General features: G+C 37.5%; 1 protein-coding gene across 1 annotated transcript; it reads right to left on the reverse strand.

Annotated features, from left to right (window-relative positions):
- Nucleotides 1–1435: 1435 nt before the first annotated feature.
- ajm1 (apical junction component 1 homolog) lies at nt 1436–15718 on the reverse strand. Its single transcript, XM_084113390.1, has 2 exons — nt 15547–15718; nt 1436–5210 (listed from the first exon to the last, which is right to left on the reverse strand). The coding sequence occupies exon 2, from the start codon at nt 5155–5157 to the stop codon at nt 1888–1890; it is 3270 nt and encodes a 1089-aa protein (XP_083969516.1). The 5' UTR covers nt 5158–5210; nt 15547–15718; the 3' UTR covers nt 1436–1887.
- Between the last annotated feature and the right edge of the window lie 4163 nt (nt 15719–19881).

The raw sequence follows: 19881 nt of genomic DNA on the forward strand, positions 1-19881 counted from the left end.
TTTACACTCAAAATCACCTGGAACATGTGCTATAGCTGTTCTGAGTTCAGACAGGGTTGTGCTATGACATGAATTCATCAATAAAGCAGTGAACAGATTTGTCGAGCAAAGTATAACTAGGAAACTCAAAGAGGAAAAACCCGCTTCAGACTTAGTGGTGAAATAGGAACAAACTGCAAGTACGTGACAAAGTTTTACAGGTACCAGCTCACTGATTCTTGAGTACTGGGACTAAACAGGCCACACTAATGAATATGCAAAGGAATTAATTCCTTTGGATTTGTTCTATACAATTTTAGAGGTATTCCTTTATGATCTGCTGCTTAAAATGCCTTTTGTCAACACCGACAGGTCAAAGTGTGTACTGTTAGGTCAAATACTTTTTATATGACGAGACATTACACTGTAAAAATGAAGTGATAATACAGGATGGTTTTAAACAGACTGTATATTCCATCTCTGACATGCTTGACATCTGAGTGTTGATTTTGTTTTTGCATGGATCTATTAATTGGTGTTGCTAGCTATTAACAGGCCTAAATGGCAGCTAAAAATGTGGGACATTTTGTGCAGTATAGCTCAAGAATCAGTGCTGTTTTGCTACCGCATGTTGCATTTGCATTGTTGAATGTAAAATCTAAATGCAAAACCAGTAATGTGCAAACAAAACCACAAAAAATATACTATTTTTCCAAGCTTAATAACCAATACAGCAACTCTGATTCCATTTTTCTAGAGACGAAACTACAGTTGCATCTTCTCATATATCCCTTGTGATCTTAACAACTACTAAAATATTTCCAAGTCTAATAGGTGATCACAAGGAAACTCTATCAAGTGACACGCATATAAGAGATAACTCAGTTCACAGTGTTTCTGATGGAACAGTACCGGCCAACACCTAATGTGCAGCACATCACTGATACCACTATTTTCCAGGTTTTGTCTTCAAGTTCATTATTGCTCAAGTAATTCTACTAACCATACATAAAAAGCACCAATTACTTCTTTAAACTGAAAGCTAAATAACAAACCATTTACAAAAATGAATTTACCAGGTTGGAGCACAAAATTCTAGGTGTTGCTTGATTCTAAGCAGCTCTCTTTTTAATTAAAGCCGTTCCACAAAGTACATTTGGTAGACCGTGGATAATCCACAACCATTTGTCTGTACTGTGATTCTACTCTGCATTATTAGGTTCCTCTTTAAGTTTGTGCCGATCACAAAATCACTAAAAGTATGTTAATAATATAATATAATATAATATAATATAATTAATATAATATAATATAATATAATATAATATAATATAATATAATATAATATAATATAATAATGCCTGTATTAAAAATACACTTCTTTTTTTTTTTGGAGATTAAAAGAAATATAGTACCATATTTCTTTAGCCAAAACATTTTCAACATTTTTGCGGGACAATGTTGGCATTTCTTTTTTTCTTTTTTTTTTTGCATAGGAAAAAATATTCAGCTCTGAAGTAAATAAGTACATAATTCTGTAGATTGATAAAATAAATAGAAGATTGTTTTTCTCTCTCTTTTCATGAACAATAAAAGAATATCAAAAGAGAATTGCTACAAAGAAACAGGAGGGCAGTAATTGCCAGTGAAGCATAAATGAACAAAAGCTGGGTCTAGATACCAAGTTAATGAAAAAAAACAAAACAAAAAAAACAATATGAATTACTCATATTCAACATCTGATGGGCAATATTCCAATATTGAATAATACTGACCTTGCAGACATGAATACATTTTTTTTCCATTAACAAAATACATATCTACAAACATGTATAACAAATAAGCTTGATATATTTAGATATGTACTATTGTGAGATCTATGCTTTAATATATAAAAGGTGCACTTGTTTAAATAATGTCATCTAAGAGATGTGGGTTGGCTACCCAGTCCAAAGTTCGTGGCTCGGAGGCTGCCATTATCATGCACATAAACTGCTTGCCGGTCCTTTTATCAATAGGGTAAATAGTAGTGGGCGTGAACCTCCTGTTGCTTTCAACAAACTCGCAGAGTTTTTGGTAGACATTGGGATACTCGTGGCGAAGAAACACCCCTCGTATCCTCAACTCTCGCTGAATGTTGATGAAGCAGATCTCCCTGGCTTTCCTTCCCTCCTCACCTTCCTTGTCAATGTCAGCCATTCCTGGTGGTGGGGTCAGGATCAACGTCTCCATGTCACTTTCCTTCCGATGGACCTTCTTTTCTGGGCTGTAGGAAGCAAGAGCAATCTTGGCAAATTTCCTGACGGTTGGGGCTTGGACCCTTGGCGATGGTCCGTCAGGCACTTTATCACCAACAGCGATGGATACATTCAAGAGAAAACATTCATTAGGGTCGTATTCCTTTCCCGCCTCTTGGAGCTCCTTGCAATATTCCCCAAGGTTATCTTTGAAGCTCTCCAGCTCACGGAGGGATAAGTATGTTGGCGTCATGAGCAGACTTTCTAGTCCAAACTGAAGGAAATTTGTGGACGAACCCGGATTTGGAAATCCCAAAAACAGGACACCCCTGCCCCGAGACAAGTATCCAACTTTGGCTATACGGGAGAAAGCTTTGTGGACCTCTGCGGTCTCTCGGCAGTGCTTAATAATGTGGCGACACACACTGCCGATTCGCCCATAGAGGCAGCTCTCCTTGTGGACATCCCAGTCCTCTCGGCGACAGTTGCGAGAGCAGTAGTAAGTATAGCAGCTGTGGCAGGATTTAAAGTAGAGGCAGGCGTTAAACAAGGTCTCGGTCCGACGGCATTTATTGTTTGAACACATCATCGTGTCGTCCTCATCTGGACTCTGGTCAGGGGAGCACTCTTCTGTACTTCTCAGCCCATCACAACTCCCATCAGTGTCTCTTAGTGTTTCAGGATCTATCTTTATTGAAGTGGGTTGTTTGTCAAGGGGCATGCCACTTTCAGATCCTGCCATTGAATCCTTTCTCGCTGAAGATACTGCTTCTTCTTCATCAATGAGCTTTTTGAGTTGATCAAGCAGTTCCTCACTGGTCCTGGCTGGAGGCTTGTAATCGATGACAAGGTCAGCTAGAAGCTCATCGAGCTGCTCTAAACTTTGCTGTAGGGATGTGCTGCCATGCGGTTTCTCTTTGGTAGATTCTCCAGAGCGGGATTTTGCTTCACGTTGAGGGGCTTCTTGATGTGGGGCACTTTTTGAATCCAGCACATCCCAACTTGCTGAGCGTCCTTCTGATTTACTAAGATTACCTGGTCTGATATCATTGTCTGTGATGGTTATTTCAGGTGTGACAAACCACAGCTTACTGGAAGAGCTCATGGCCTCAGTTGGACTTTTGTCAATCAAAGAGTTTTCAGATAAGGACAGTGCTGCATAACGCCTTGGTGAGCTGGAAAGATTGACAACCACAGGTTTAGGTCTTTCACTTGAAGTTTGTATCCCCTGACAAAGAAGATTCTCATCACTTTTCCCTCGAGGTACGGGCTGTTCCCGCTCTACATGGGTATCGAGGATGTTATCCCAAGATCTTGAGTATGGCCTTGGGTCTGTTACGGCTCTTGCTGGCTCCATGCATGGGTTGGCGTACCAAGTTGTGTGCTTTGGCTCTTGTCTAACTTTTGTGGGAGTAACCTGTGAGACATACGAGGAAGGGTAATGGCTAGAGTAGCCGGATACCTCCGAGCCGTACCAATCCTCAGATTGTGGCTGCACCACACGGGCATGTCGTCTTCCCTCTGTGTAATATGCCCTTGCAGGAATATGATGCTCCATTTGTTGCGTGTATGGGTCGGCCATGTAGAAGATCCGAGGAGGGGTTGTTTGAATCTGATATGTCCTTGGGTCATCGACATAGTAAGTCCTTGCTGGAGGTGTCTGTATTATATACGCCCCTGGCTCACTTGCAGCATAGTGTTTAGAGTACGCAGGCTGTCCAGGGTAATGGTAGTGGTCAATTTCTGAGAAATATGTCCGGGAAGGTACAGTATGAACAATGTGAGTCCTTGGGTCTTGTACATATTGTACTTTAGGTGAGTAGGGTTGGCTTGGAATGCTTGAAGTCCTTGATGGAGCTGAAGATCCATACTTCCCCAAATCCTCTGCATAGAAGAATTTAGTTGGCACGTTGGGGCTTGAATGAGCCCTTCGTTCCCGTCCATAGTGTTCCCTTGGCTCCCGTGGTGAGGCCACCTTTTGTAAAGGGATCTCCATAGGCTGCATGTAGCTGTTTGGCATACTTTGTGAATACTGGTACGCCTGCCTGTACTCTCCCGTGAAGGATTCAGTGGGAGTTGGTGTCCTCGAAGTGGAGAAATGGCGAGGCACTGTCAGACTCCGACTGCCACTGCTAGGATACTTCTGCCAAGGTATGTCCACATGGCATGTAGCTGCCTTTCGGCCACCTTGCTGCATGGCCGACTCATCCGGTTTGATGTCCACTCGGCACCGAACATGAGGACTAGTAGCAGGTTTATCTGGCCTTCCTTCATCAGTGCCTTCAGACACATATACAGGGGAATACCTGCTTGTATCACTCCTCTGCGGCTGCAGTTTGATGGGGTGTACTTCGTTCAAATGTGCCCGTGTGGCAGCATAGGAAGACTCTCTTCTTGGGGAAACTTCTGGCCTTGGCTGAGTGTTTTTATGTGCTCTTTGAGCTTCCCGACCCCTCCTTGCCACTGGAGGGGATGCACCAAATGATACAGGAGTTAGGCTGGTCTGAACCCGTGAGGCACTTCTAGATCTAGTCCTCCTTTTTTGTTCTGTCACAGCAATTTCGCCAGACATCTCAGCAGTCATTGGCTGGGAGGTGAGACGGTAGCTAAATATGTCTGGGGAAGAAAACCGATGGAGTCCATGCCCTTGTTGGCGACCTAAGGCGTTCCAGGTAACATCTGGATTGGCCGCGTACCTTTCAGCCCTTCGGTATGGGTACTCCATTGCTATTGTATGATATTGGAGTTTGTCCATAGACTCAGTGTCAAATCTACGGCAGTGCCTCTTTTTGCTTTTTCGGGTGTTCTCCAGTTTCCTGATGGATGGGGAATCACATTGTTTTGAGGGATGACAGGCTTTGGAGTGAGTCGAGAGGGAATTCACTTTGACATCTTGATACACAGTTGATACTAATATGTCAGGTGGATCTGTGCGTGTCATCTTAATGAGACTCTTCTTATTTTCCCCATTAAATTCGTTTAGGTTAAGGTTCCCTGCAAGAGAGGGAGAAAACAAAACAAAATTAGTTGCATTCAAAACTGTTGCATGAAAAAAAAAAGGATGAATGCAAAGAGTGTTTTTGAGAACTGGATGATAACCACAACAAAAACACAATACTAATTTTAAATAGCCTAAATTTAATATGGTCAACAATAACTGCACAATATTTAGTATTCTATAGTTGATTATTATCGCATCATCTTAGGGAGTAACTCATCAAGAAAAGATTCAGTGCAGATGTACATGGCAAATAAACTCATTTCTGATTCTGAATGGCTTCAACTGCATTGCGTTGTTCAGCAAAATAAGTTGGCAGGATGTATGCGAGTAAATTGGAGTTGGTTGCCAGAGGATGATGTTTCCCCTGGCAACAACATCATCTCATAACCATCATAGTACAAACAGTGAGGGGGCTCAACAGAATTGCACTGAATCCCTAATACAAAAACCCTTCTTTTCACCTATGAAATGACTTGGAATGGTAAATCACTAAAGAACACTTATGTAAATCTAAACCTTTTTATCTCTTATGCTTGGTTTCAAATTCAACTTTCATCAATTAAAATCTGCTGGTTGAAGGCAGGACAGAAATAGTGTCTTGAGTCTATATTAGGCTCTTTGAAGGCTTGTCTAAACAGGTGCAATCATTTGTCACGAAGAACGGTATTGTACAAAGTTCCTGTGGTGTGTTGTAGAGGACACAACTGAAATAATGCATGTAGTCTTTAAAGATACAATCAAACCACCATTGATAAAGCACCTCATCCGTGTCGTTCCTTCGTTAATTATGTTCTCCCTTTTCAGGAGTGTTACACAAACACTTCAAATCACATTTAGTTCCACATCGTAAATGTCTTATTTTATTGCAAAAGGGAGATTAAATCGTATTCAAGACCTTCTACACACTCCCTACTGCTATGTTTATCAGATTCAGCTAATCACATCGTGTTTCTACGACAGACATTATGTAAAGAAGGAACTGAAACCTCTACAAACATTTCTATCTCCAGACGCTGCTTACTCACAGAGCATTTGTCTGGCAGCTTTTCATGTTGTGTCACACAATCGAGTAGCTGCATTTGTATGAAACACCCGCTGTCTAACAACATACGCATAAGCCCTGTTCGGACGGGACTAGTTTTCTAAATGACTTTTGATTTACAATTCTTATCACTCGACATCTGTGATTTCATGTACTGATTCGAACGGGACTAACATCTCCATGTTTATCACAGAGGCGGGGTTGTGGATGTGGGCCTTACAGACATATATGTAATTTAATTTATTTTTTATAATTTATCATAAAAACCCTATTTAAGTAAACTTAAGGAGAAATCTAGACGAGTATCTTACTCTTACCTGACACTGATATTAAAAATGGGCAGTCTTCGCAGTTTGGCTCTATTTATTATTTTCATAATTCATTTTTTTGGTTGGATAGCATCCATATTGAAATGAAATGAAAGGTGCGCAAACGGTATAGCTCCAAAAACAAATGAGGAGAAGCGTTAGAATAATACAACATCATCAATCACAGACATTCGCATTTGGACGGTATTCAATTTCTCAGAGGACTGTTGCATTTTTACTGAGTGTGTGTGAGAAAAACACAGACTTGGCAGATTTGGACGGGATTTAAATCGCAAAGTACGTCTGTAAAACACGTCCCCCTCGAAAACTAGTCCTGTCTGAATAGGGCTATAGTCACCAGAGTTGTGTGCAAGATAATGTCTTGTCCTTGTTGTTCCCTGATTTGTAAATGCATCATTAGTTCATAAAAAAGAATATCCATTTGTACTTGAAAACAGTCAAATTGTAGGATCAATTGGCAGATGGATAGCTGAGATGATGAAAGGAAATCTAGTTTACAAACCAAGAAACGCAACCTTGCTGTAGCGTCTTGGTGAGAAGGTTAAAGTTAGTTAAACAGTCAACAAGATGCCTGAACATAACTTTAAGTAATGCATCTTGAATTTTGTAAATATCGTCAAAATTACTTTTAAAAGATTATTGGAGTATTTCACTCTATCTACATCAAAATTGCATGTTTAATTCAATGCCATTTCTATGTAATAATTTGTGAAATTTACTAGCAATTACTGAATGAAAATACTACACCCTTTTTTTTTCAAAACAGTTTTGCTATGAAGCATTTGGAGCAACAGGAGCATTTGTCCAGCATCTCAGTGAAAATCACCAAATACAGCAATGAGACTCAAAGGAGTCAAGGCTCATCCGTGGCCTTTGACCTTGTCATCTGTAAAGTGTGTGAAAATGCCTGTACTGTGCCATCTCCCCTCTCATCTCACGACTGCTGATGCCAGCTGACCCTTTTAACCCAGCGCAGACTCCGCAGAGATACAGATGGATGTGAATTATTGAACATATGAGCCTCTTTACCACCACATGTTTCCTTTATAGGTGCTTTTCTCTTTACTGAATACACAATGCACTACAATAGATCTATCCATGAAGCATCCATTAAATACATGGAAATCTGACTTTTATCCAGCTGTAAAATTTCAGATTTAAGAATCGTCATCGGTTGTTCAAAACGAGAGAAATCTATATTTTTATTACTTAGTAGACATGCAAAATCACAAAGTGGTGGGGTCAGCTTGAATAATTTTGCATGAGAAACAATAGCACAAAATGTAAAGCCACAAATGAAAGTTGCTCAGACTTCTCAAGCTTTTTAACACACCCAGTGATTATTTCTTGATGTGAATTCATCAGACCCTTCTTATCAGACCCGCTTCAGTCTTATCAATAGCAGTCTGGTCTCATAATGCAATGCAGTCTTGAATAGGAGCTTTCCATGCTAATGTGAGGACTGCCAATGCGGCCCATTCCACACCGAAGGCCCAGTGCTAATTTTGCATAATGAGCCCATTTGATACGGGGGACAATGGGAGTCTTGTGAAAGGCTTTAAAACAAAAAACTCCCAATCCTGCAGCCAGAGCTGCTAAACGACCACTGCAGAAACAGAGTATAGAAAGAGTGTACAATAAACACTTGACACGAGGACGACAGAAAACCATCACTGCCGGTTTGGAAAAAATAAACTGATTATGGGATGTACTGTAACAAATGGGCTGATCTGAAAAATCATTAATGTCAGACATCATCAAAACAAACGTCGCGTTCCCGTGAGGCCTGGAGAATGACCATCTGTTCAAACTGATCTGGTGACACCCAATGTCTCGCCCTGATGAACTTAATCTAATCCACATTTTGATAAGACTGACTTCTCCAAAACAGATAAATGGATAATAGGTGCAAAAGTGGTCCTTTTCTTTCATTAAAGGGTAACTCTCGCCAAAATGCAACCTAGGGTCTTTTTGTTAATCTACCCGAGGCAAACTTTCGTTTAAAAGCATAATTAGGATGGAAACGCCACTTTTAAGTTTGACCGTATTTTCGTTTTCGGTCAAATTGCCTTGTGAATGGGAGTGAAAGGGGCACTTTTATGATAGCATCAAAATCGCCATTTTTAAAACACTAAGAAGGCTCGACACAACATGAAACTTTGCCCGAAGTATCACCAGGGGCTTTACACATGAACTCCAGCATTGAGAACAGTGTTTGTGTTCACAGAGTTTACTAAAAAGAAATATTTTGAACAACTCACAGTAGCTGTGTCTGCCTGCATTTTGACAGTCAAAAATAGTCGATAGTTTCATATGTTTGTAGAAAACCTGATAAAAAAATGTCAGGATTCCTTGATGAATAGAAAGTTCATTTATTTGAAATAGAAATCTTTTGTAACATTATAAATGTACTTACAGTCACTTTGTCAATTTAATGTGTCCATGCTGAATAAAAGTATTAATTTCTTCTTTTTTTTTAAAAAGAAAGAAAAAAGTACTGACCCCAGATTTTTGAATGGAAAAAAGGGGAAAATTCTGGCTAATTACTGCCACAACAAAATGTGATTTTTTATTTTTTTATTTTAGACTTTATCATTAGTGATCTGAAACAGATTTTCCATCTTTTGTGAATCAAAATTTGTGAATCATTTACAGAATGGGACTGACAGAGATACTTATATTTCTATCATGACAACTCTCGGAAGAGTTCAGCATGGTAATGGATATAACAATGTTAAAGTGTTTGGTCTTGGTGGAATAGATCTGCTACGCTGCTGCAGAACAAGTAGAAACTTGCTACTGCCAATACATTCCCAGACACGCTGCGGCGAGCACGTTAGATATACTGCTGCTGCACAGACAGCTTAAATGAAATGACCCTCAGCAGATCTATACAGGTGGAGCTGGGGAAGAGGGAGGGTTTCAGAGGAACTCTGCGCTGCAATCTGCTACAGCAAACCAATTAAATGTTGAGCATCAAGCTCATTGGCTGCGGATGCAGCAGGAACCAATCAGCTTGCACCGTGTGGTTAACGATGTATCTAGAGTTTTATGACAGAACTTGTCAAATGATAACTTAAAGATTTGTAATGTGAAGATTTGTATACATCTTTAAATGAAAGGCTCTAACACAATTCACTGTAAATAAATGATGAATACATTTTTGGGTGATTGTACTATTCTTATATTCTTACACTATTCTCTATCTGTTCTTTTAACATTCATGAAACGGTGATATTCAGAAAGACACTGACATTAGGAGACCATGTTGGATTTTTCTTCCAGGTTGCTCCTGACAATTCCATCATATTCCCAGCCAACGAGCTTCCCAGTTTATGACCTTGTCTTTGTGTAGCGTCTGTGCTGTCAGTCAATCTGTGCTCCTCAATCTCTAATCTCTGTAATCCACTTCCACCAAACTGAACAGGACAGGAGTTTGTCTCATAAAATCGGAATCAGGCCAAGTCAAACACAGACCACAAAATGCCCTGAGGACGAGCTGCGGGTCAGGAAACACCCGAATGTACACGGCCTCAAAATCATGCCACACAATAATTCATGTGGAAATATCCAGTTTGCAAGCCTGAACTTGATTTCTGATCCACAATAGGTTCTGCTTTCAAATTTGTCTGTGCATCAAATCTGTGCATCTCACTAAAAATGGTATATTTCGTCCCTAAAACGAAAGAAAAAACACAAAATTGTCATGATAATGGTTTTATAATGCACATTTGTTGTTTTTATTGTTGCAACACAAAAATGTGTTTGAAAATATTGAGTTTGCAAGATATTCTGCTTTCAAATGTACTGTAGTCTTGTGCATCTCAAATGCACTTTTTGGGGTGAAATCTGACCCAGACACACTTCATATGATTCACCCACACTAGAATCACAAGACAAGACATATCATAACTGTCGGTCAAGAAAAAAGTGCTACTTTTCCGGAAATGGAGAAAACACTGTCTATATGTTGAATATAATCAAACACTGCATTGTCAAAGTTGATATTGTGGCTTTATATGGTCAGACACTTGCTTATGTCATTATATTATTACCATTTTACCAAAATCAAGCTTTAGTTTATGACCACTGAATTTCAGAAGATTTTGGATCGACACGTTTTGTCCATCACTGTTTCATCAATGTATAGGTTCAAAAGTGAATTGTAGCTATGTGGGCGCTCAGTTTTTTTCTGTCATTTGGCCTAAATCTCGTGTTATTATAGGCTATTTAAGACGACACATGCTACACTGAGACACTCTTCTCCGCTCCTCAAACACATAAAACATTAGTCTTTATATATTGTGTTCCTAGAGTAAAGAAAATGCTGTACTTATTCACACAACCAGTTCTTATTTACCTTTGCATTGCAAACAAGCAGAGATGGCCCAAATCGATGCAGCACTTCACTCATAAAGAGGCGGGGCGGAGTCATGATGTTTGACTGACAGTTCGAGGAGCCAATAGAGATACGACATTTAGTCACAAGCTCTTTTTGACACTTTTCATTGGTTAAATATTTTGCAAAACCCACAAACAGGCGTAAAGGGTGACCAATATGGAGATATATTCCGCCCTACAGCGACGATATGTAGAAGCAAAATCATTACATACTAAAAGCAGGAAATGCAGACTATATAAGCATCATGTAACATCTAACCACACACACTTCTCATAACCACAGGGCTGCGAGCGGAAAACAGCCGCTGTGTTCCTGGTGTGTGGGAAAGGCCTCTTCAATGAAAGGCTTTTGAGTGAATCGTGCTTTGTTGAAGCTCCTTGACCCGGACGAGCAAACAGAAAGATGCAATAACCAGAGCGGAGATAGCAAAGCTTTTCACATGTGAGGGCATGTTGAAAACAAGCTAAAAATAACTAAGCATCAGGACTAAACATCCGGTCCTGGAGAAATTCAGGGACCTTCATATGGCCTGAACACTTTGAGGTCAGGCACTAATTAAAGGGTCATATCATACAGTTTTTATCACTTCATTTATTTTTTCACTGCGGCCCAGTTACATCAAAAACAGTGATATTTCATGCCAAGCTACATTTAGAATTTAAAGTATTTCAACTACAGTCCTTTAGGAACGGTGTTTTAGTTAAATACACTACAAGCTACTATTAAGAAGTAGTTAAAAATATTGAAGTTATATAAGGTGGCATATCTAAGGTTCATTTAAACTACAGATTATATGATTCAAATAGAAAGAGCACTATTTATCTGGCACAAAACCAATAGGGATAATTACTAGAGTGACACAATCAAACTTAATATATTAATGCACATAAACAGCACCCTAATTTGTGCCAACGTTTTTTTTCGTTTAAATGAACTAATCAAATGAAGCCACTCTGAATGAAAAATGTAATTAAGTTAATTTAGCATTGCATTCAGTTACTTGCTTCCCAACAGACAATGCGTTATCGTTAAGTAAAACCACAACTATTAAAAATCATTTTCTTTAACTGAAACAAAGCTGACATAAATACAATATAATATTAGAAATATTAGAAATGTTGGCTTGGAAGCTATATGAAATGAAGTTGAAGTGCTAAAATTAGTAAAACTAACAAATTTACATTTATTCATAGTCAACGCTCTTATCCAAAGTGACTTACTATTGAGGAATACAACGAGCAATGAATCTAAAGAGGCTATTAAAGCTAAATACATATAAAAACAAAATATGACAAAAGCACATGGAAAAACTGAAAACGGAAAATATAAAAATAAAAGCTAATTCAAAATATGAGTGAATACTACATAAGCAATACTATAATAACACTGCAACATAGGAATAATAGGATCTGTTCTACTTTCTCCATATGTGACCCTGGATCACTAAACCAGTCACGAGTCGCACGGGTATATTTGTGGCAATAGCCAACAATACATTGTATGGGTCAAAATTATCCATTTTTCTTTTATGCCAAAATTATTAGGATATTAAGTAAAGATCATGTTCCATGAGGATATTTAGTAAATTTCCTACCGTAAATATATAAAACATGTATTTTTGTGAGTGAATGCAGCACAATCGTGAACATAAATGAACAACTTTAAAGGAGATTTTCTCAATGTTTCGATTTTTTTGCACCCTCAGATTCCAGATTTACAATAGTTGTATCTTGACTAAATATTGTCCTATCCTAACAAACCATACATCAATGGAAAGCTTATTTATTCAGCTTTCAGATGATGCGTACATCTCAATTTTAAAAAATGTACCCATGTGACTGGTTTTGTGACCCAGGGTCACATATTATCTTTTGAGGCTGGGTGAATATTTCGATTTCTGAAAGTGAGAGCAGGTTTTGACAGTTTCATCGAGCTCTTCTTCAGACCAGCACTTGTCGTGATTTATGATTTATGATTTCTGATGATGTGACCTCTTGAAACTGTCCTGACTCTGTATTCTTACAGGCTGCACAAATAATGCAGCGGATGCTTTTGGATGTGTAGTAAAAATAGAAACTTATGAGTCAGTTGAGCGTGTATGTAATGTATAAGAGACAGCCCGTGCAACACACGTGAGAGAGAGAGAGCAAGAGGGAGAGATAATACTGTGTGTAATGCAATTTTGACTGAGTTTAATGAGGTTCCAGTGAGACCGAAGGCAACAGCATTTCCGGTGGACAGTGATCATCGCATACGACCGATCATTCAAAGAAATGCTTTATTCAGACGAACATTCTGTTCAGTTCTGCCTGCTGTATTATTTCTATGGAAAACCAAAGGAGAATTCAGCTTTCTTCCACATGATAACAGTTCACAGTGACTATGTATGTCAAGTTTAACTAAACAAAGTACAAGAATTATTAAAGTATGAGTTGTGCATTAAGTCTTCTGAAGTATGAGAGCTTAGTTTGAGAAAATAAAATATAACATTTTAATCATTACTCACTAAAAACATCTTAACTTCAGCTCTCGAATCTCAATATTTGTTAGCATGTATTTGAGAAACAATGATGTTTTTACTTTTTGTTCAGTTAAAAGCCAATTATATGATAGATAAATATGATCTAGAATGATTTCACCTTGGATAAAAGATGCAGCCAACACAATTTTTGCCACGCGTTTAGTTTAAAACTTAAAGACCATTAGATTTAAACTTTCAAAAAAAAAAGAAAAAAAAGAAGACGATTTTTTAGACCACCCTTATGAAAAAGAAGTGAGCTTAATTGTATTGAATGTGTACTTCAAATGATATGTGTATTTAAAAAAGAAAAATGTACTTGCAGATAATATAATATTAATAAAATGAAATGGTCACTAAATTGTTCTGGAAGAGAATACACTTTCATGACTGTATCTCTTTTAAAAGTGTACTTTGTGATGATGCCAAATTAAATGTTTTAGTTTAAAGTACATTTTAAATCATGTTTTAATATTCTTTTGTTGTGCTTTAAAGAAGAGCACTTATTTTGATGTGATGAATAACATATAGCACATGTAAAGTACTTTATCTACTGTAGTGTGTTATTCAATGTTACATTTAAAGTTAATATATAGGTCACATTTTAGTATGGGGAACACGTATTCACTATTAACTATGACTTTCGCCTCAACAAACTCCTAATTTTCTGCTTATTAATAGTAAGTAGGGTAGTTGTTGAGTTTAGGTATTGGGTGGATTAAGGGGATGTAGAATATGCTCATGCAGAATAAGGCATTAATATGTGCTTTATAAGTAGTATGCTAGTAATATGCATGCTAATAAACAACTAGTGAGAAGTGGTCCCCAAACTAAGGTGTACTAAAATTCATCAACCTCATTATAAAATGTGAAATTACAAATATGTTTAAAAATATGTCATAGAAGTTTCAGTAAAAATTACATTAAAGTACATCTTAGTTTTCCATAAATGATTGTCTGTACATGCAGTACACTTTAAGCATATTTCAAATGCAATAGAATTATGAAATTACATATTTAAATGGGTGAAAAAGTTTGACATTGCATTTAATATATAATTTTCAACTATAATACATTTTAATTTAATTGCAAATAACATGCAATAAAGTGTCCAAAAACATTACATTCACTTTGCACTTAAGTATGTTCTTTGCAAGTACTTCACAAGGGCAGGATGAATAAGGTTAAAAGTCTTTAAGAGATTTCCAAATTAACATCACTTGCACCTCAACAGCCATTGTCACTATATGAACTGTCCTTGTATGGAAAAGAGATGTTTGAAGGTTCTTAAAAATCTTCTTTTTGTCTTTCCACTGAAAAATATAGCAGCATGCAAGCTTGGAATTAGATGAGGCCGAGCAAATAATGACATCATTGCCAAATAATTCCTTTAAATTTGCATTATAAAGGGGTTCTGTCATGCAAACCTGCTCTCATGCACACTGCAGCTCCAGCATGCAACATTAGAGTCTCTAGGCACCATCGTACGATGACGTATGGCCCCAGAGCATCCCACACCACGTGACACAAGTAGACCATTTCATCAGGCATCATTAGAGGTTAGTTCACTTTCACTAGTAGGTTCCCCAGCCTGCATTACATAACGTTATTAATAACAATAGTGACATCATCACATATGACAAATGAACACAATAGGAAATGTCTGTTGCATGCAATAAATAAGTTGCATGCACAAGATAATCAATGTGAATAAGCGGTTGTTATTGGATAACTCATATCGCAGACTCCCACTAAATGATCATGCATATATGCAATGCATAAAGCTGGAGGTTTCAGGTTGTTCCTCCCGTATATGAGCAATGCATTCATTCCCTACAGCATCATGCGCAACTCTGTTTCCCTACTACATCATCAAACCATCTCCATACCAACAGATCATCCCATACATCCCCACCGATCGTATGCGATTCGATAAAGTCATCTGTCAAATATCGATGCGCGTGTTTTCAATGTCAATGTCAGAAAAGCTGCTCATCTGTCACGCGCACTGCACACAGAGATCACGCGATACTCTTACCGTGTTAATCCATCCGCCAATAGCGTATATATATCCATCATATAAAGCGTTTATGCTTTATAATGTGCTGAGAGTCGCATTTCAGCGTGAAAGCGGCTGTAGTATCGGAGAACCGTGTCGTTCTCACGCCTCAGCTGAGCGCATCTATGGCGTTACTATCCGCGCGCGTCTCCTCAGCACCGGCGTCCAATGCGTCTAATATGCGTTCAAAAGGGGCGGGGCGGACGCGGCTGGCACGCGTTTAAAGGGGCGGGGCGACGCCTTTGGCTATAATATAACATATAAGTAGTATTAAACCTCTGAATATTCCGTGTCTGCCCTTACAAAACAGTATGGGAGTGCCATGGTATAGCGATGATATAAAATACAATACTATGGTGTTACCATGGTTTTATAGAGCAGTAGCCTACTAATAGCAATACCGCTGTATTCTTTGAAATAATTTGTAGTATCATCTAAATAGCGCAAGATCAAAGTATCATGGTGCTCCCACCGTATATTAGAATTATTTTTATTGTAAAACAACAACAATATCAATAATAAACATCCATAATACATTATTATTATTAATATTGGGCAGCACAACATCTAAAGATGCAAAACCATTAAACATGATGAACCTTGTGAACACAAGCTGGGGAAACTGCCATTTAAAAGCATATTACAGGGTTTCCAGACCAATTTAAAGGGATAGTTCACCCCAAAAATGAAAATTCTGTCATCATTTACTCACCCTCAAGTTGTTCCAAACCTGACTTCCATAGTATTTTTATTTTTTTTCATACTATGGAAGTCAATATGGTCCATCAACTGTTTGTTTACCCATAATCTTCAAAATATCTTCTTTTGTGTTCAGCAGAGGAAACAAATTCATACAGGTTTGGTTTGGAACAATTTGAGGGTGAGTAAATGATGACAGAATTTACATTTTTGGGTGAACTATCCATTTAAGCAGATACACAATTATGAAATGCAACAATTAATAAGATTTGAAACATGCAAAACCACTGATGAAAGCCCTTGGTCTCTCTTTTATACACTATATCAGAAAAAGGAGAATGCAATGTACTCCACACTATACAATATTTGCAATATTTATGTAATAAATATTTGCCTGTACAGTTTGAATAAATATTACAAATGGTGTTTGTTGCTTTTAGTGATGTTACCTGATTTCTTAACAGTTAAATTGCTCATTCTGCTTTACAAATGCATCGTATAATCTATTACTATTATTCAGAAATCCACAAGAATGTTTGCTTTAAAAACACTTGTATTCAATACAATTACAGGGATTTGAGCTTCATCCCGGCTGCTTGATGGGGAGCGGATCAATACTCAAATTCTTCTATGGACCTCCATGGGGACGATCACTCTGTCGAACACTGACCAGTGTGGGTTAATGAGATTAATAAAGCGGCTGAAGAACATGTGTAGTCAAACACACAGCTGTGAACCAGCTTATCCTCCTTGTCTTACTGTAATTATTCAAGACAGCTTGTCATTTCACTACAAACGACCTTAAACTGTTGTAAAGAGAACAAGAATGCAAATGAGCCAGCATTGTGTGCCGATAACACGCCGCCTGCCGTAAAAAGCGATTAAAAACACAACACCTCGCATGCATTAGAGGAAACGCTGTAATTATGATGCATTCATTCAGGCCTCCGTGACTGATGGCTTCAAGACCAGTCATTTTATTCACTGGAAATCCTCATTATGGCTCGTTTCCAAACCCTAGTGAACACTGTCGCAAATAAAACAAAGATTATTGAAGAACGTTTTACAAGAAAATACTATTTAATTCTTTCTTCTTCAACAGTTTGTGTTTAAGTCAATGTATTACTTGCTTGCTTTAACTAGAAATCCCAGTGTGAAAATGGTTTCAGAGTAAATCCTACACCAATTTTCTTTCACTTTCATGATGTGCACGGGACACTGATGTAAAATTGTGCTGCCTATGATGCCTTAAAATGCTGCCTGTGTGTTTTATCCACTCGTCTAAATCTCATCCTGTAAAGAAAACTCGCGCTCCATGTCATGACACCCTTGACCTTGATGCTAAAGACCCGTCTAACAACATACAGCTCACATAAGGATATTGAATTCCCCGGGTGGGCCGAAGCGTGCTGGATTTCCAGCTCTCCGTATTGATTTGACTCCGGGAATGGAGAAATGTGCTGAACAGCACACACACACACACACACACACCTGCTGGCCTGTCACAGGACACTGACAGAGACTGTTCCCTCTATATGTGAAGTCAGCACAAACACACACATGACTCCAGACTGACGCTCACGTTGACATGTTCTGCATGAGCAACTTTAGCTTTGGTTTCTCAACTTTCGGCAGGTTTTGTTTCGGGGCGCAGTCATCATACACAGCAAAACTGGTTATCACTCAAAAGTGAACGAAACATATAACAAATAGACCAACAATAAAAAAGTATTGCATACAAGTCTGTCTGCGATACCTCTGAAGAATTGTTAAACTCGATTGTGGGCTGCACTAGACTAGACTCATCAATGATAGTGAATACTACAACTTATAAGGACACCTTTTGTCTTTTCATGTTTATGCATTTGGCACAATAATTTAATGTGAGTAATGTCAGTTTTTCTCAGCAAATATTACAGTATTATTGCATATCACTCCATATTACAAATATTTGTATTATGGATTGAAAATTATTCATATATATTCATATATATCATATATATATATATATATATATATATATATATATATATATATATATAGTATCACAGTATAGATAAATATATAATATAAAAAATAAATATAATATAGTGATATACAGTATGCATATATATATATATATATATATATATATATATATATATATATATATATATATATATATATATATATATATATATATATAAAATATGTATTATTTATCTATACTGACACAAACACACACACACGGACAGAAAATACCCTTGGTAAATGTGATCAAAAAAGCTGTGAAAAATAAATCAGCAAGTAGATCATTTTGATCTTTCATAAAAAAAAATAAAAAAAAAATTTAATTGAAGTAAAAAAAATGAAAGTGAATACTTTTTATGAAAAAAGTATGCAATAATTTGAGTTGATTTAACATTTATTTTCCCCATGAGGCAGTGACATTATTTGAGAACCGCTTTATCGTGCATCTTCAAAATTCAGGTCAAAAACACTAACCGTGAGTGTCCACATATCGCTCTCCACATCGCTCTCTCTTTAAAAGGTTTTCTCTCTCATTAAGTGACAAGCTTCCTTGACGCCAAGCGTGAATGCTGACCATGCATTATTTAAAGATCCTGTTCTTTAGATCTGCCTGCTGTCCTGTTCAGCGTTCAGGACCCGTGCCATGGGAATGTCTGGCGATTAATGAAGAGCTTTCTCAGCACACGAGCCCATCAGTGATTCTGATACACACAAGAACTGTACAAGCCTTCTTATGACCTCACACTACAAATCTCATGATACTGATGCTTCAACATCATGCATTACCAGAGTACTTGGAAACACGTGCACATTGTCAAGATGATGCTGAAATGCACTGTAATTCTGTTTTAAGTGCCTTATATGCATGCAAAAATCTGATTAATATCTTAATGGGAGATTCATGTACACTACCAGTTAGGTCTGCATGATTAATCATATTTGTATTTATGATCACATTTTCTTGATCAATATTTTTGTCTTGTTTTCCAGTACAAATATCTGAATATGATTTTGCTTCCCAAGTAAATTTATCTTGATTTAAGAATGTTAAACTTAATTCAAAGGGGGAAAATTTGTCACTGCATTTTAACAAAATGTTCAGAAAACAAGACTTAACATTATTATGTCATTTTTCTTCCTAAGTAAATGTATCTTGATTAAGGAATGTTATTGGGAACATAATTTGAAACTATTGCAATCTTCACTCTATGCATTAAAAATAAATGATCATTATTAAAGTTAGTCAAGAGCAGTGAATCATTCTCTCTATTTCTTTTGATGTTTGATTATGATTAATGACACAGACAGCAGTCGGTTTATTACTTTAAGATCTAATACACGGATCAAATATACGGTCACATCCAATTTTCTCCCTACTGTTTACTTTCACTCATGACATAACCGACTGTGTTTACGTGAATACTCACTGAGATGGGCATTTTGACATTACTTTGTGTGTATTTAAAGTCCCCCTGTGGTGAAAATCAAGTTTTTAAAGTTATTTATATGTCTATGTGGTGTTTTTAATTACACATTAATTTAAAATGAATTTACCATGTGCAAATTCATAAGTCGACACCATTGCTGAGTATTTTCTGCTTAAAA

The sequence above is a fragment of the Abramis brama genome, assembly GCF_963993115.1.
Source record: "Abramis brama genome assembly, chromosome: 5".
Lineage (NCBI taxonomy): Eukaryota > Metazoa > Chordata > Actinopteri > Cypriniformes > Leuciscidae > Abramis > Abramis brama.

Excerpts from the sequence above, each read along its gene's own strand:
- ajm1 (XM_084113390.1), bottom strand. The coding sequence starts at position 5,157 with ATGACACGCACAGATCCACCTGACATATTAGTATCAACTGTGTATCAA.